Raw genomic sequence first — 15434 nt, forward strand, 5'->3', positions numbered from 1 at the left:
TTTTTTTACAGTGATTTCTACTATGGTATGGTTACTCTTAGTTTCACCTGGCCCGCCAAACAGAATCGGAGTCGAGCATGCAGCCTTAGTGACAACATTCAGCTTGCTGCGAGGACGACTTCCCCGACTCCCTGCCTCCAGGTATGGTGTGAGCACAGCAATGTCGAGATGCTGATTAGTTTTGGAAACTCTGAAAAGTAGACAGTATCCCCAATTTAACACCCCCCCACCCCCTTCGCCTCTACCTTTCCAGCCCCTCACCCTTTCCCCTTCTTTCCTGAGGGGCTGAGGCCGAAGCGATGAAGAGGAAGATGCGAACCCCTGCTGGCACAGTTCTCCATGGTGGGTTTCAGCCACCTGAGGGACAAGTCCGGTGCTGCTGCAGGGGCAAAGCAGACCGTGTGCCTCCAGTCTATCAGTCCCAGCACGCCCTGCTGCCAGCACCCGACATCCGACGGGTTGCGCTGGCTTTACGGGAGGCCTTCGCTTTCATTTCCTCTGCCTTTCCGGTGCCGCTTCACTTTCATGTCCTCCTCCTCCTCCTGAGGGGACTTGCTTTTCCTTTTCCCAACCCGGGGTGTCCGGGGTGGAGGGAGAGGGGGTGGCGGGGGGGGAGGAGGGAGAGGAGGTGGCAGCGGTGGCGTCTCTCGAGCCATGTGTATGACAGCCTCGATGGTGGCCATGATTGTGTCTTGGGTGGCTGCTTGCTCCAATATCAATGGATTCAGTGTCGGTCTCTGACCTCTTTTGCTGGGAAGGTCAATGCATTTTTCCAGAACGGGCATTTGGTCTCTGGAGTCTTCGTCAAAGGAGAGGGGTTGCTTCCGGGGACGCCCCCTCCGCTTCTTGACGAAGTTATTGCCTGTCTTTGATTGTCTCTGCAGCCGCTTGGCTTTTAGGATCTTGTTCACGTGATCCAGATTCTTCTTTGTGGACAGGATCTTGGTGTAGTTGCACATCTTGCGCACCTCACACTGGATTGCTTCGATTTCACGGCGCTTGAACCTTTTTTTCAGTGGTGGGCTGGCTGTTGGGAGACAAAGACAGAAACAGGGCAGGGTCAAACAACAGTGAATGGAAACCCTCCTTTGTCTGCTTTCAGCATCACGAAGACTAGGGGTTTTCAAGCCTGATAGGCTGAATATGACTACTGAAGAAGCAGCGGCTGTGAGAAAGGACTTTGCATAGACAAGCAATTAAAAAAAAAAAAAAAAAAAGAAAAAAAAATATTACAGTCCCAAAAGAATTGCTGTTACTTCTTCTTTTACTGTTCTAGATGAAAACACAATTTTGCTAAGTTGTCCTCAGTGATCTCTCTCCAGTTCTCTTCTAAAGCAGCAAAACTTTCCTACAGCAATGTTTTACTGCGGGTTTGCTTAAGTCTCATTCCTAAGCCTCTAGTGGGAAGGAAGAAAGGGCTGTTTAGCACAGGTGTCACGCTGGTCCATCGTAACTACTAAACTTTTTGTACCCCAATCATACACTCCTGATGGCTTCACACTGGTCTTTAATGCTTGCTATGGATGTCAGATAGTATGAAAAGTGTTTGTTACTGAAAATAGTGGGCACTGGAAAGTTCTGCGACACTCTTCACCTGTGGTAAATTCGTTAGTCCCGCCTGGTTTTCTTTACTATCGTCCCCGCAGAAACTAGCTGAAACTATCAGTGGTATAATTGACTTTAATGGCCCCCGAAGTAAGCTTACTCCTGCCAGATTCAGATCACTTTAGATCTGAATGAAGTCCAAAGCAGTTAAGTCTCTTGCCAAGGTCATGTTGTGAGTCATTGTCAGAGCTGGAAAGAGAACCCAGCATTTCTTGGCTCCTGGGCCTTTGCTTAGGACACGAGACTTTGCTTGTTTTTCTTAAATTGTTTCATTGTCCTTTAATGAATGTGGCAATTGTTCAGAGTTCAAGATTTGCATGTGGATTATAAGTAACTACCCCTTTGTGAGTGAAACTGTATGTATTAATTCTGTTATTGCAATAACTGGTGCTCCCTTTCACTCCTAACATATATGTTTTGAGCTGCTGGAAAAGAAATGATAGAGGCCATGATTTCTTTTCAGTAAACAATAAGGCATCCCACTAAATTAACCTCATCCCACATCTACTTGCAAACTTAATTTACACCTGACTGGCAAGAAGTCATTTTGGTTTGAAATCTTTGAAGTTTCCAGAGTGGTCAAGATTTTGAGAAAGGTTCATTTGGGGGTTATCACTCCCTTCATGGCTAACAGGCCCATCTTCTAGCAGTAGTTTAAAATAAAGTTGCTGTTGTAGCGTTTTCTGTAGATAACCAGGAGCAGTCAAGTGGCAGAATCTTCCCTTGCTCACTATGACAGATTGAGCATACAAACATCACTTACTGTCCTCCCCCTGGCTCTTATACCACCATGTTGCTTGGATTCAGCAAAGAGCTTGCATAAACAAACCCAAGTTACAATGCAAGAAGTAGGAGTGAGTCATAAACAAAACACAGACATATGCTCTCTTATAAATAAAGACCTGGATGGCCAACTTCCCAAAGTCTGGTTTTCATTAATTACAAAACAAAATACATTTTCCATATGTAATGCACTCCCCACACCAAAAAGAAAAATAAAACCCACTTACATTTTGTGATTCACAGAGGACAAAAGAAAAGAGAAAAACACTCATTTTGGTAGCAAAGAAAAAGAGAAAGGAAAGAAAATGTACAAACTACTCGGGAAAAATCTAATTAGTTGCACAAAATTCCTCTCAAGTAGGTCACCCCTAATAAGAGTCCTAAGCGCAAGTGGCCGTGAACTCCTTCTCTGTCATCTGATCAAACAAATTAGATCCCTGCTACAAAAAGCCATTACACTGTGGCTTCACTGATGACAGACATATAAAATCCCAATATTTCCAGTTCCAAGCATTCAACTCTTTTGGGTTCCTCCCAGATCCTGATAGTAGATTCAGGTAAGAGGATTTAAGAAATCACACATTTTTCACAGCCTTTATATTCACTGTCCACATTTTGCCTTTTATCACTACTGCCAGGGCCCATTTTCAAGACTTTTTGAAAACTCTCATGTTCAAGATGCATGTTTTTTTTTTTTCCTTTTTTTTTTTTTTAAAAAAAAATATTTATTTATTTATTTTTATCCCAGAAAGTGAAGTTGAAATTTTTCAGTTGGTGATGAAAATCTTGCACATGGGAAATTTAGTGAAAATATAGGAAAAAATGCAAGGCCCATGGTGAAATCTGGAGATTTGGCATTACTCTCATCTTTAATTGGAAAGACAACAAGCCAAAGGGCAGGAAATTCATTTGAAAAGAAGAATCTGCAAGATTTTATGTCTCTACTGAGATTTATTAGTATCTGTTATTTTGGCATCTAGTATTAACACCCCGTTGCAGTCAATGGAGTTCTGCTCTGTACAGTCAGTAGAGAATGTATGCCTACTCTTCTGTTTCTAAAATGGGAGTTTAATGCCATTTGAGATGACCATGGGCATCCTTCTGATCCCCAGATACTGAATAACTAGGGTGCAGGTGTCCTGTTGGTTGTGCCAGCCCTGAAGGGTGTTTTAGTCACCCGAGACATCCAGGATACCCAGGCTTAGAGAATGGAATGGAGCTCAATGGCATGTAGACAGGGACTGAGTGGAGCAAATGCAGGCATCTGCTTTCTGCCAAACTGCCTAGTTCTCTGAAATCAACTAATACACAATTAGGGGTAGATAGCTACTCTTATATGTAAATCTGTGAGCTGAACACTCAATGTCTTCATTCATGTTGTTGAGATAACTTTCTTGCTATCCTAAAGCTTTGCAAGCTGACAGACCCTTTCCTTTTGGACTGAAACTCATTCTCTTTTAATTAAAAAAGAAAAAAAAAATGTTCTGTGCTGGCTTACTGTAGTAGTTTTTCTTTCATAAATGCTGTGGGGTGTTTATGATTTTCCCAGGAAGCTTGTTAGAAGCTACTAATAATGCTTTTGTTTTTCTTCCTAATAAGCCGTTGAACTCGCACGCTTTAGAAAATATTTGAATTGTGTTATATAGCCTGCCAATAGTCAGAATACACGTCTTGAATAAGTAATATCCTTTCAAGTCAGGCTTTTTAAAGGCGATATTAGGAAACAATATTATTTTGACTGTTGAGAGTCAGGGACATCTGATTCTACATTTGGAGAAGGGAGGCTATGTGGAAAGGAGTCTGATGGGTCTGCAGGGGGAAGATTTGATGAGGTGTGCATATGACAAAATATCAGGGAGATCTGCCAAAATAAACTACTATTGAAGTGAGAGCCATTAGGTGTTATCAACTCATCTGGAAGCTCTTGGTGAGCAATCTTTGATATAAAATATTTTGCTATATTGCCATGTGATATACTGCTCTGCTGAAAACCAAAGCTAAGTATTAATCTTTTCCATTTTATCCAGACAGACCTCTGCCCAAACCTGGATCCAAGTTGGTCTGCATTGTTTGTAGGCTTTGTTGTTCTCCTCCTGCACATAATTTACTGTTTAGACATGGAAACTTTGTTCTGGGAGGAAGTCTTTCCCCTATCTCTGTCTGGTGAAATTCATCTTAAAAGGGATGAAGAGGAGGTTGGGAGTAGTAGCTGTGTCTATATATGACATAGGAAGATGGGAATATGCCTCTGAAGAGATGATACAACATAATGGCAACCTTCAGGTGATGGAGTACAAGGACTTTGCTGCCTGGGCATAGTTTTCTCCCTTCACCTCTGCAGGCTGCAGGGCCATGTGCTGCCTCTGTGAAGCTCTGAAGATATTTGGCACAGTCTAGCCCAAAGTGATCAAAAGCTAGAGATACTTGATACAAAAGACTGACAGAAGAAGAAAAGCCTCCTGGATTTTTCTCTTACTCCATGGGGAGGACCCATTAGAGGACATCCTTTCAGATAGATTGCTAGAGGGTGATAGGAGATAGAAACTGTTTGGTCTCCCAAGACACAGAAAATTCAGATAAGCACCAGCATTGCTGGACTTCTGTCTGAAAATGGATGTCTGAGGCTTTTCACGTGCTATCAAAGACAGGCACATTGCAGTGTCCCCTGAAAACACCCTGTCTCAAATGCAGGCTGTGAAAACAAACTGCAATGTTACACATTGCTGCTGCATATTGCTGCTGCTTTCTGTCCAGTCAAATTTTTGTACTTTTCCTCCATCCCTTCCCTACTCAACAGAAACAAACAACCTACCTAGCTGCACGAAACAAGAGAGAAGCAGTGTTGGCATTTAAAACAAAACAAAACAAAACAAAACAAAATCCTTTGCACATTTAAAATAAAGCACAGAGAGGCCCTGTATTTCTCCCCTCCCTGTGGTATGCAGATGCAGTGAGGCTGTATCTCATAGGCAGAGACAAATCAAAATGAGTGCTGGCCAAGCTGGGACATCACAGAGGATTTATATAGCTGGAAATAACTTCTGAGGTAATAAGGGAATTCTCTACCAAAAATATATGTTTCCAAAGGTAGCTTAAAGGAAACTGAACAACCCACTCCACCACAGTGGTGTTGAACAAGGATATATCAGACATCTTGGAAGTTCTCCATTGCTCCTCTGACTTTATTCTGCATGGCTTTGGTATGTCTGCAGCACTAAAGATCAATCTTACTGCCTGTCATTCTCCATCCCTTCAGAGTTGCCTGAGGCCAATTGCAAGAACATGGCACAGAGAAGACTGTTTGCTCAACAGCTGGGCTCAGTTTGTTGACTTCATTTGAATGGAGGAATTTTCAAAGAGCTCTCCATTAATTACAGGAAACCCATAGCACTGTCCTGTTTTCCCATTAACACAGTTTCTTTCAGTTTTCACTAAATTATTTCAACATGTGGGCTACAGATAAACCAACAATTTAATTAGACTTCTGAAAATGGAAAGAATGAACTATGCAGTCAAGCATACACTTTCATCTTGAAACTGATCATAAAATATTTGTGTGCTTTGATTCTCTATTGCATTAAAAATCTATCCTTAGTATATATAGGAAAGTATTAAAGGCTAAACAGAGACTCTTGATTTTTTTTTTTTTATTATTATTATTTTTTTACATAAAAAATTATCTTTATAGAGGCCACTTTACAGCATGGTTCCCTGGTTTTCACTATTTATTCAGGAAACCAGGGAAAATCAAAAACAGCACACTGAAACAGCACCTTCAATTGCATAATTAGATATGCTATCATTCCATAACTCAGTGATACATATATCTTTTTGTGAATGTGGAATCAGAGGTTTGACAAGACTAAGAAACTCCTAATGCTTGCATGTAGGGTAACGTACCGTGGGCTCCCCATTCACTGGAAATTAAGACACAATGCAAGATTAACTTCTCTATCCGTGCCCCCCAAAAGGCATGATGATGACTGAATGACTTGGCTCAATTCTTGACTATATAAAGCTACCACCTTCCAATCTGATTCCAAATAGAAGCACAAAATATAAGTTGATTCAAAAACATGCTACTACTGCTTATTTATTCCCATATATTTTAAATCACTGTTCATTGCCCCAGACAATTTCACATTTGCAAGACAGAATATTATGCTAAAATCACTGAAGTATGCAGAAAGAAATCTCAGCTGCTCCTTAGCTATTCACCGTGTATTCAGCATGTGCATACTACAGGGATGGGAACATTCAAATAAATGAACAACGGGGCTGAGAAAGCAACCCAAGAGCCTTGCTTCAGAGTCCCCTGCTAGACCATACGGGCTGGTGCTACTTGTATCCTCATTATTGCACAAGTGGTGGTATGTGAATAAAAGAGATTTGATATGCCAAGATATGATCGTGATAAGAAAGTGTTAGAAAAAATTACAGCCTGATTATCACATCAGATATGCATATTTGCAACTACTACTCAAATCAAGAAGAGCAGTACGAGCACATAGTATTCAGTGCAGAAAGGAAGAAGGTGGAGAAGAAATTGAGGGGATGGAGAGAAACAACTTTTACCTGCTTCAGATGTTGCTGATGATGAAGGTAGGAGAGATAATACTGGAGTCGGCATTGCAACACTGTCAACAGCTGCTGGTTTCCTTCTGGTCATCATGTTACAGGCAGAACTTTCCATTTTACTGTGAAGTGAAGTCTGGTCTGCTTTTAAGTGGGATCCTACAATTCCTGGGGAAGGAAACAAGATTTGGATGAACATTGATGAAGTAATCAGTTTGGGGAATATCTGGAGATGAGCACTCAGCTGCTGTCTTTGTTACCCCAATATATTTTCATATTTCCCTGCATGTGCCTGGTTTCAAGACCTGATATGGTCTTGATACTAGCAAGGATCAAGATTTTTATTAATTTCTAATACTTTTGCTTCAGGAGGTGCTATCAGTGATCTCTTCAAACACTGGGAAACCAGAATAATAATTCCACATTGTTACTCTTTCTTCCGTGAGAAAATACATACACTTACACATGTTTAAAGACAGACACACTTCATATCTCTGTTCAGTGAGGTTGTCTATTTGTCATCCTCTGTGTAATATATTCTCCACACAAACTTACGTACTTCTCTTCTGAAATGACTTGACGCAATGTGTGTTTCATCTGAGTAAGGAGTAAGCATCAGTAACAGCTTCAGCATATAATTCCCTGTCTAAAGAACATTACACTTTTACATAGCTTTAGGAATCCCCTTACTAATAAAAATCTACCTTACAACTCATCAAAGAGGTGGGAGTTAAAAAAAAAAAAAAAAAGAGCACTTACAGATTCTGTGATGGCATCAGAGTTATTCACACAGGGATTACAAAACAGAATAAATGAATGGTACAAATATACCAAAGAGATCAAATGTTCCAAGAATTAAATGCTATGCGAGAAAGGCTGGTAGATTCCTCCCTTTGCAATGCTTCTCAAGCTCTCTAACAACTTGAATCTTTTTTTTTTTTTTTTTTTTTCTTGTCAAATTTAAACTGCTGGTTTTGAAATATTACATATATTGCATATTAGATATCTTCCTGACTAATACATCTGAATGTATATCCACCCATTTATATATAATATTTGTGTGAGTTTGTGTGTGTTTATACATACTGTATTTACATCTGTAAGTATATGAAAAAAAGAAAAAAAAAAAAAGAAAAAGAAAAAAAGAAGAAATTTATCAAGTGGGAAGTCAGCTGAAATGTCTTAGTCAGTTTTTTACAGTAGAAGTGAGAGTTTTTGCTGATTTTAGAAAATTCCTAGCAGTTGCTGTTTTATAAAAATGCAGTAATTCTACTCTCATGAGACTGGAGCAAAAGTCTGGTAGGATGCGGAGCTGCTGCTGTGCCTCTGCTAACTTATGAAAACGTCTCCCAGTCTCTGCAATGCTGGACTTCAACACATTCAGGACAGACGCTAATTTTTCAAAGGGAGTCCCTTTTCAAAGGGAGTCCTTCTTAAATCACTTATTTTTCCAAATCTCAGCCTGTGCATGGATTACAGGGAAAATAAATTAGATTTTGGCAATTAAATGACATGACAATTCACAATGTTACAGAAGACCTGAGGCTCAAAAGGGACCTCTAGAGATCACCTGATCGAATCCCCTTCTTAATCAGGCTCAGCTAGAGCAGTTTGTCCAGGACCGTGTCCAGATTGTGAATATCTCCAAGAACAGAAATTCCACAACCTCCTTGGGCAAAGATATAAGCATCACCAGGTTAGTCAGGCAGGAGTTTCGCTCCATAAATATAAATTGACTATTTCTGGTCACCTTCTTGTATCCTTCATATGCTTGGAAATGTTTTTGAGGATTATTTGTTGCATCTGCTTCCCAGGGATCAAGATGAGGCTGACCAGCCTGTATCTGGATCTTTCCTCTGTATCTTTCTTCTTGTACTTACTGGAGTGACACTTGATTTCTTCCAGTCCTCAGTATCCTCTCCTGATTACCACCATGTTTCAAAAACAATTGAGAGTACTGTCACAATAACACTGACGAGATCCCTGAGCACCTTTGGGTATATTCTCTCAGGTCTCATGGACTTATGTATGTCCAGTCTTTTTAACTCTTCCGTAACTTGATCCTTCTACACCAGGAGTAGGACTTTTTTCCTCACAAGTCTCAGGGGCCAGGGATTCCTCATGTCTGCTCTTATGAAGTTGACCAAGAAGACCAAGGTGAAGTAGCATTGCGTACCTTGGTCTTTTTCATGTCCTTTGCCACCAGTAGTGTCTCCATTTCATTCAGCTCTGTTCTCACATTTTCTCTAGTCCTCTTTTTTTTTTTTTTTTTCTGTTGATGGACCTGCAGAAACATTTTGTGTTGTCCTTCTGCACTCAGTAGATTAAATTCCACTTTGGCTTTGGCTTTCATGAGCCCATCCCTGCATACTCAGAAATATTCTCTATATTCCTCCAGATCACCTGTTCCTGTTTTACCTTTTTATTTTGCTTCCTTTTCAATTCTGACATTAGTCAGTAGCTCCTTGCTCATTCGTGCAAGTCTCCTGACACCTTTGCTTGATTTGATGATCATTGTTGTGGATAATTCTTGGGTTCAGAGGAGATGATTCTTGAAAATCAACTAGCTCTCCTGGATCTCAGTGGCCATATCCCATGATCTGATAAGATTTCTCCAAGAAGATTGTGGTCCTCCCTTTTGCCTTGTTCCTTCTCTCACACTGAGGTGAACATAAGATTTCTCTCTATCTAAGAAAAGCCTCATCTCCTTTCTGATCAGGAGGTCTATGGCAAGCACCAACTGCAACCTTGCCCACATTTTTCTGGTTATGAATAGGCACTCAAAGCACCCATAAGCACTCAACAGGTTCATCAGACATCGTTAGGCATTGCTCCATGCCTTGCTGCTGCTTTCTTATATCATCCTGCAACCTTTTCTTGACAGTTTGGTCCAACACTTCGTCACTTAATTGTGGGTCACCATCTCTTTTCCCCATCGTTTCTAGTTTATAAGCACTCCTCACCAACTTGGCCAGGCTGTTGGAAAATACGTTTTTATTCCATTTACTCAGGTGGACCTCTTGTCCCTAACCTGCTTCTCTAACCTTAAAGAGGGGCCCACAGTCATGAAAAAGCAAATCCCTGTTTCCAACACCAGCTACACAACAAGTTTCTGACATGATTTGTCCAGTCTTCTTCAAGCACTTCCATCTCACTTGCAGGATAGAGGAGAAAACAGCTTGTACCCCCATGGCCTTGATCACAGCCCCCAGAGGCACTTAGCCATGCCTGACATGCTCCTGTACTCCACAACAGTACTGCTGGTGCCCATGTGGAAGATCAGCAGTGTTATCAGTCCAAAGGCTGGACAAGCCTTGGATATCTCTCCACAGTGTCCCTAATCCAAGCTCCAGGCAAAGAGAAAACCTCCCTGGACAGCAGATCAGGTCAGACAACTGGTGCCTTCATCCCCTGCAGCAGGTTGCAATTGCTGCTCTCCTGGGTTGTACCTGGATAGCATCTGGTAGAGCTCCTCACAGAGATCCCAGAAGTCACCTAATGACCTTGTGCTGATGAGCATCAAATCGCCTAATGACCATCCAATGTGCTGTGTCTGTTGGCTGCCTCTGCTGGTTGCACCCAGCCTTGCCAGGCACCAGCTAAATTTTCCCTGCATTGGTAGTCGGAGCTGCTATGAGAGTCCCTACCTTTGCCCTTACATGTAAAATGAGAAATATCAGGAAACCTACAGGTGGTCCCAGAAACTGTGGAAGAGACCTCCATCAGACTCAGACACAGAAGGAGTGCACTGGTGAGGGGAGGCTGAGACATGAGGGCCTACAGAGTGGACAAGTCTGGGAGAGGAGTACAGATGAAAAACCTGCGGACTTAATGCAGAATTGGGCTGAAAGCAGAAACAGTCAGGACAGAGAGAGAATCACAGTCAGAGATCATGGCTTGGTAGAGATATACTGAGGAGTTTTTGCACGTTAAGCCACACATTCTTCCAGAGCCCCAAATCAAGTATTAAGCATATCAAATTGTATCCATTCAACTTCAATCTCTCTCTGCTCAGTTTCTCTATTGCAAATGAGAACAATAATATACCCCTCATCTCAAGAGCAGTGCTGCGAAAATAAAATTATCAACATTCATGAAACATTCATCTATTCATAGCGAGGCTTAGAAATGTGGAATAAATGAGACATGAGGTCACACACTGAATAACGAGAGGAAAATCAAACTACCAAATAGCTGTTCATTAGGTGAGTGCCATACACTGAATAAAGTAATGTCCCATAGAAAAACTGAGGTATTTGACCAGGTAATTATGCCTATGGGATCCCAGGACTGTGCATATGCAAAACTAGGGTTTTGCCTCTCCGTAGTGCTTGAGTTTGAGGCTTAACATTATTTTTTCATGAATGTAGTCTGTGGGCAAGAAATGTGCATATGTGGATGTATGTATCAATAAACGTACACATATATGCATGTGCATATGGTACTTAATAATGCTAACAACCTCATAAATTCAACATCTGGTTCTAATTAAACTGAAGGGCCTATATAAAGAGCCGTATGAAAACATGCAGCTGTAACCTGTTGACCTCTATTGATAAAAAAAAGTCTCTGTGAAGCTGTGCTTCAACATATCAAGGGACAGTCATTCATTTTTCAAAGGTAATCCCTCACAAACCACTTATCCTCTCAAATCTCTACCTGCACACAGTGTTTGCATTAGGGACCTTGATTTATGGATTCCCATTCCTTGGATGGAGAGGCCGACTTCCTGTTGCCGTGGTTACTTGGATCTTGGTTCAAGGTTAAACTACTCCCAAATCAAAATCAGTGGCAGGCATAGCATCTAACAGCGAGGTTATTGACTACCCTAGGATGCTTAAAGGTCAAAGACCAAAGTGCTGCTTACTGCCTTTGGGGTGAGTCAATATTTTCAATATTTTTATTCTGTTTCTTCTGAAGAAGAAGTTGCTGCTCAATTACCACCTATCTGGGTTTAGCAAGGTCATACAAATCATTGAGGAAAATCCCTCCTCTACAGAAGAGATACAAATGTAATGAATTACTTCAAAGTCTACGTGGCCCAATTGCAGCTCATCACTGGTGAATCATGGTTTCAGCCATGTGTCTTTAGTTTTATGCACTTGGTTTCTTCAGCCTGTAGCACTCACCTCAGCGAAATTCACCTCCAAATTCAGGAATGGGAATAATTTATGGTTTTGGAACAGCCAATAAGGAAGAATCATCAGGTTTCTTTCCCAGATACCAAAACGCAAACTGAGAATTGGAGGCACTGTTGGAAAGCCATGGAGTTTCTCACAAGGCTAAGATTCATGCTGCAGCATGGGAGGTCTTTCCCTCAGGCAGACCAAACCAATGATGTGGCATCATTACCTTTTGCTGGACTATTTCTTCCCATTTGGGATGCCCTGTTTAGGAGGCCTGGCTATGAGATCCTTCTCCATTCAAACTATATTTGAATCAAGCGAAAATAAATATTTCAAACATTGTCATATGTGTCGGGGGAGGGGGGGAGGAGGTTGGGAGGCTCACTTTAAAATTCACCCCCCTTCCCATTATTCCAGTGTATTTTATCCTTTGCTGCTCCAGAGAGAGTAAGTGATGTGCATGGGTGGTCTGATTCAGACCTTATTTGCCACCTTTCTGTTGATCTTTGTACACTTCCTCCAATTTAGAGCCTGTTTCACCCCCTGAAAGACTCATATCTTAACTTTCCTGAGTCGTGCTGATATCACAGACAATAGTGCATGTACATGCAAACGAGCAATGGGCAGGCAAAGCAGGGAGCAAATCAATCATTATTTGTTAAATGAGAAAGGGCAAAGGGAAAGGACGCCTTCAAAAGCAAGGGCAGACGTGCACGAAGGAGATTATCAAGAACCTAACACAATAATGGCATGATTATAAATAAATAATAGTGATGATCATAAATAAAAGGGTGGACCGGGAGCAGCACTACTCCAGTTCAAGTCAGACTGGCAGAAAGGCCGTGTATGAGGGAAAACAATACTGATGTAAAATGGGCCCTGTTCTTAAAGATTTATGGGTCCCCTGATACTGTGGATAAAAAAACTGGCATTCTTCATTCACTGGCTAAGCAACTTATGAGTTCAGGCTGATAATTAATACATTAATTTTAAAGGCCTAGTCATTATTGTTGTTATTAAGTACTTACATTGCAAGTAATGTGGTCTAGCTCCATTGTGCTAGGCTTTGTACAAATGGATTAATTAACCATCCTTGCTTTACTGTTAGATCATGCTCACTCTGTTTATTGCATTCATCTATTTTCTCTCATCTTCTACTTATATGGAAAGGTTCTTGGCCAATGTCCACCTTTTCTTCTTTTAAATGTGTGCAGAACCTAGTACAATGTGCAGCCAGGCTGGAACTCTAAGTGCCAGTTCAAAAGAGATAATAAATATTAATTTGCCATTGGAAAACAGAGAAAATCAGATGATAAAATTGATTTCTGTATAGCTTCTGCTAGGGAAGATTTTTCTTTAGAGAGTTCCTTGCATTGGATTTTACACTCCCCACAGATTTCTGGAAATCCAGGGCTGTATTTAATTTGTTTATGCATTCTACCACTGTTATTGGAAAACTCTTAAATTTTTTCTCCCAGTCTCTTTGGACAATGTAGATACACAGTGCAGTTGTACAGGAATGCACTTCTAAACAGTAAGTTAGTCATGTTATTAGCATTTTTATAACTGCTTAATTTTGAATAAAGAACCAGAAGAAGCCTCGTATCTGGGTGAATCTTTTCTTAAGGCTGATTTTAAATAAATCAGTCAAAAGTTTGGCATTGCATCATATTCCAGAAGGGAGAACTGAATTACTATGTGATAAATGTAGTTAAGGAAAGTAATTATTCTTCTTAAAGTAATATTATTACCTTTCTAACTTATGGAATTCATTTTCTTGGCTTCTATTTGACGTGTATTATCATTTAAAAATAACTGTACTTTCAATGTACAGCACTGCTTTATGGCTTTGGGTCCTTTTATCTTCTTTTTCCAACACCACATTAAAAACTTCAAATTCCACCTCTTCTATGAAGGATTTTCTATTCTACAGGATGTGTTCCCCTGAATAAAACTGAGTGCCTGTAGAATGAAAAAAAAAAATTACTCTCATTGCCAACAGGCAAAAATTTAAGACATGGAGACTGCCTTATTTCATTCCAGCTATTTTCTTACTTCTTTTTATTATTATTATTATTTTTTAAATCAGGATATCTTTAGAGAAAGAGAGAGGGAGACTGAGAAAGCCATCATTAGATAGATCTTCTGATCTTTATCTGCAGTAGCACAGTCAGAAGAGCTAATGCTATGATGATAGCTTTGAAATCTCTTAGGAATTGGATAAAGAGAAGCGATAGTGATGAACTCCCAGCTAATAAACAGAGAGTGCTTATTTCTGCAGAATGATCAATTTCCAGATGTCCTGAGGCTTGTCTGATACAGTTGATTTACTCATTCTCCCTCACTTCACTAATAAAGCTCAAGTCCAACATCAGATTAGAGAAGAGCCAGATTTCTTAAAGGGGCAGGACGAGAACTGGCATCGTGGCACACAAATGCTGGGAGACACACTAATCTCCTCTGCCTCCTCCCATAACCACCAAGCTGTCTTAAACAGCTGCCTTCCTCTGCTGAAATCATACACTTTATCCGCTTTGGGTTAGTACAGTAATACAGACAATTAATTTGTTATCTTGTTAGTGGAAATTTAATGCAATGATCTAAAAGAACTCTTACATATTGTGATAAACTTTAGTGCCTCCAGGGCGCTTCTCTTCCATAGGACTCATTTCACATCCCATCCATTATGTAAATGAGATGTGGAAATAGTTTAGTTCCCCTAATGTATCTGTACACTGATGGATTGCAAAAAGTCAGCCCTACTGAAACTAATGAGGTTAAATGCATCTTGCCGTTCCTTTCTACTTGGGTGGATCTCTGTGCCTGAGTTCAAGAGGCACGGTGCAAGCCTTCCTCTTCACTTCTTTAAGAAGATAATCGTGTTTGCTGCCAGGGTGCATAGTGGCAACTGCTGACTACCTAAAGCCTTGCAAGGCATCTCTTAAGCAAGCCAAGTAGCTGCTAATGCTATATGCAGCTGTGGGGTTGTCTGTAGAGGCTTCATATAATTTTCCAGGTTGGGAGGTGGGTCCCAGGACTGTGGGGAGCTGCACTGGCATTCAATGTTTGAAAAATATGTAGCTGCTGGCATTAGTCATGCAAGAAATAAACCCAAGGAGGAAAGGCTAAGAAAGTCTGATTCTGCTCATCATCAGGATGAGTCACAAATCCCCTTTGCCCCTCCAGCTAAGAGGATGATCGGCTGTAATTTGATTTAAAAGGCTGATCTCCCACCTGTTTCAAACCTACATTAGGCTTCCTAGGAGATAGAGTCTTGAGCATTTTCCTTTTCCTTTTCCTTTTCCTTTTCCTTTTCCTTTTCCTTTTCCTTTTCCTTTTCCTTTT

General features: G+C 40.7%; 1 protein-coding gene across 5 annotated transcripts in view; it reads right to left on the reverse strand.

Annotated features, from left to right (window-relative positions):
* The window catches only part of SETBP1 (SET binding protein 1), a 246168-nt gene continuing 230734 nt past the window's right edge, over positions 1-15434 (reverse strand). For 3 of the 5 annotated variants that reach the window (XM_035309240.1, XM_035309239.1, XM_035309241.1), the window contains exons 5-6: positions 6964-7131; positions 1-1027 (exon numbers count right to left, since the gene is read on the reverse strand). In XM_035309240.1, the coding sequence (XP_035165131.1) occupies positions 471-1027; positions 6964-7131 (725 nt within the window). In that variant the 3' untranslated portion in view covers positions 1-470. The remainder of the gene's footprint in view (positions 1028-6963; positions 7132-15434) is intronic. The other 2 variants (XM_035309238.1, XM_035309237.1) reach the window with 1 other exon arrangement.

This window comes from Oxyura jamaicensis, chromosome Z, assembly GCF_011077185.1.
Source record: "Oxyura jamaicensis isolate SHBP4307 breed ruddy duck chromosome Z, BPBGC_Ojam_1.0, whole genome shotgun sequence".
Lineage (NCBI taxonomy): Eukaryota > Metazoa > Chordata > Aves > Anseriformes > Anatidae > Oxyura > Oxyura jamaicensis.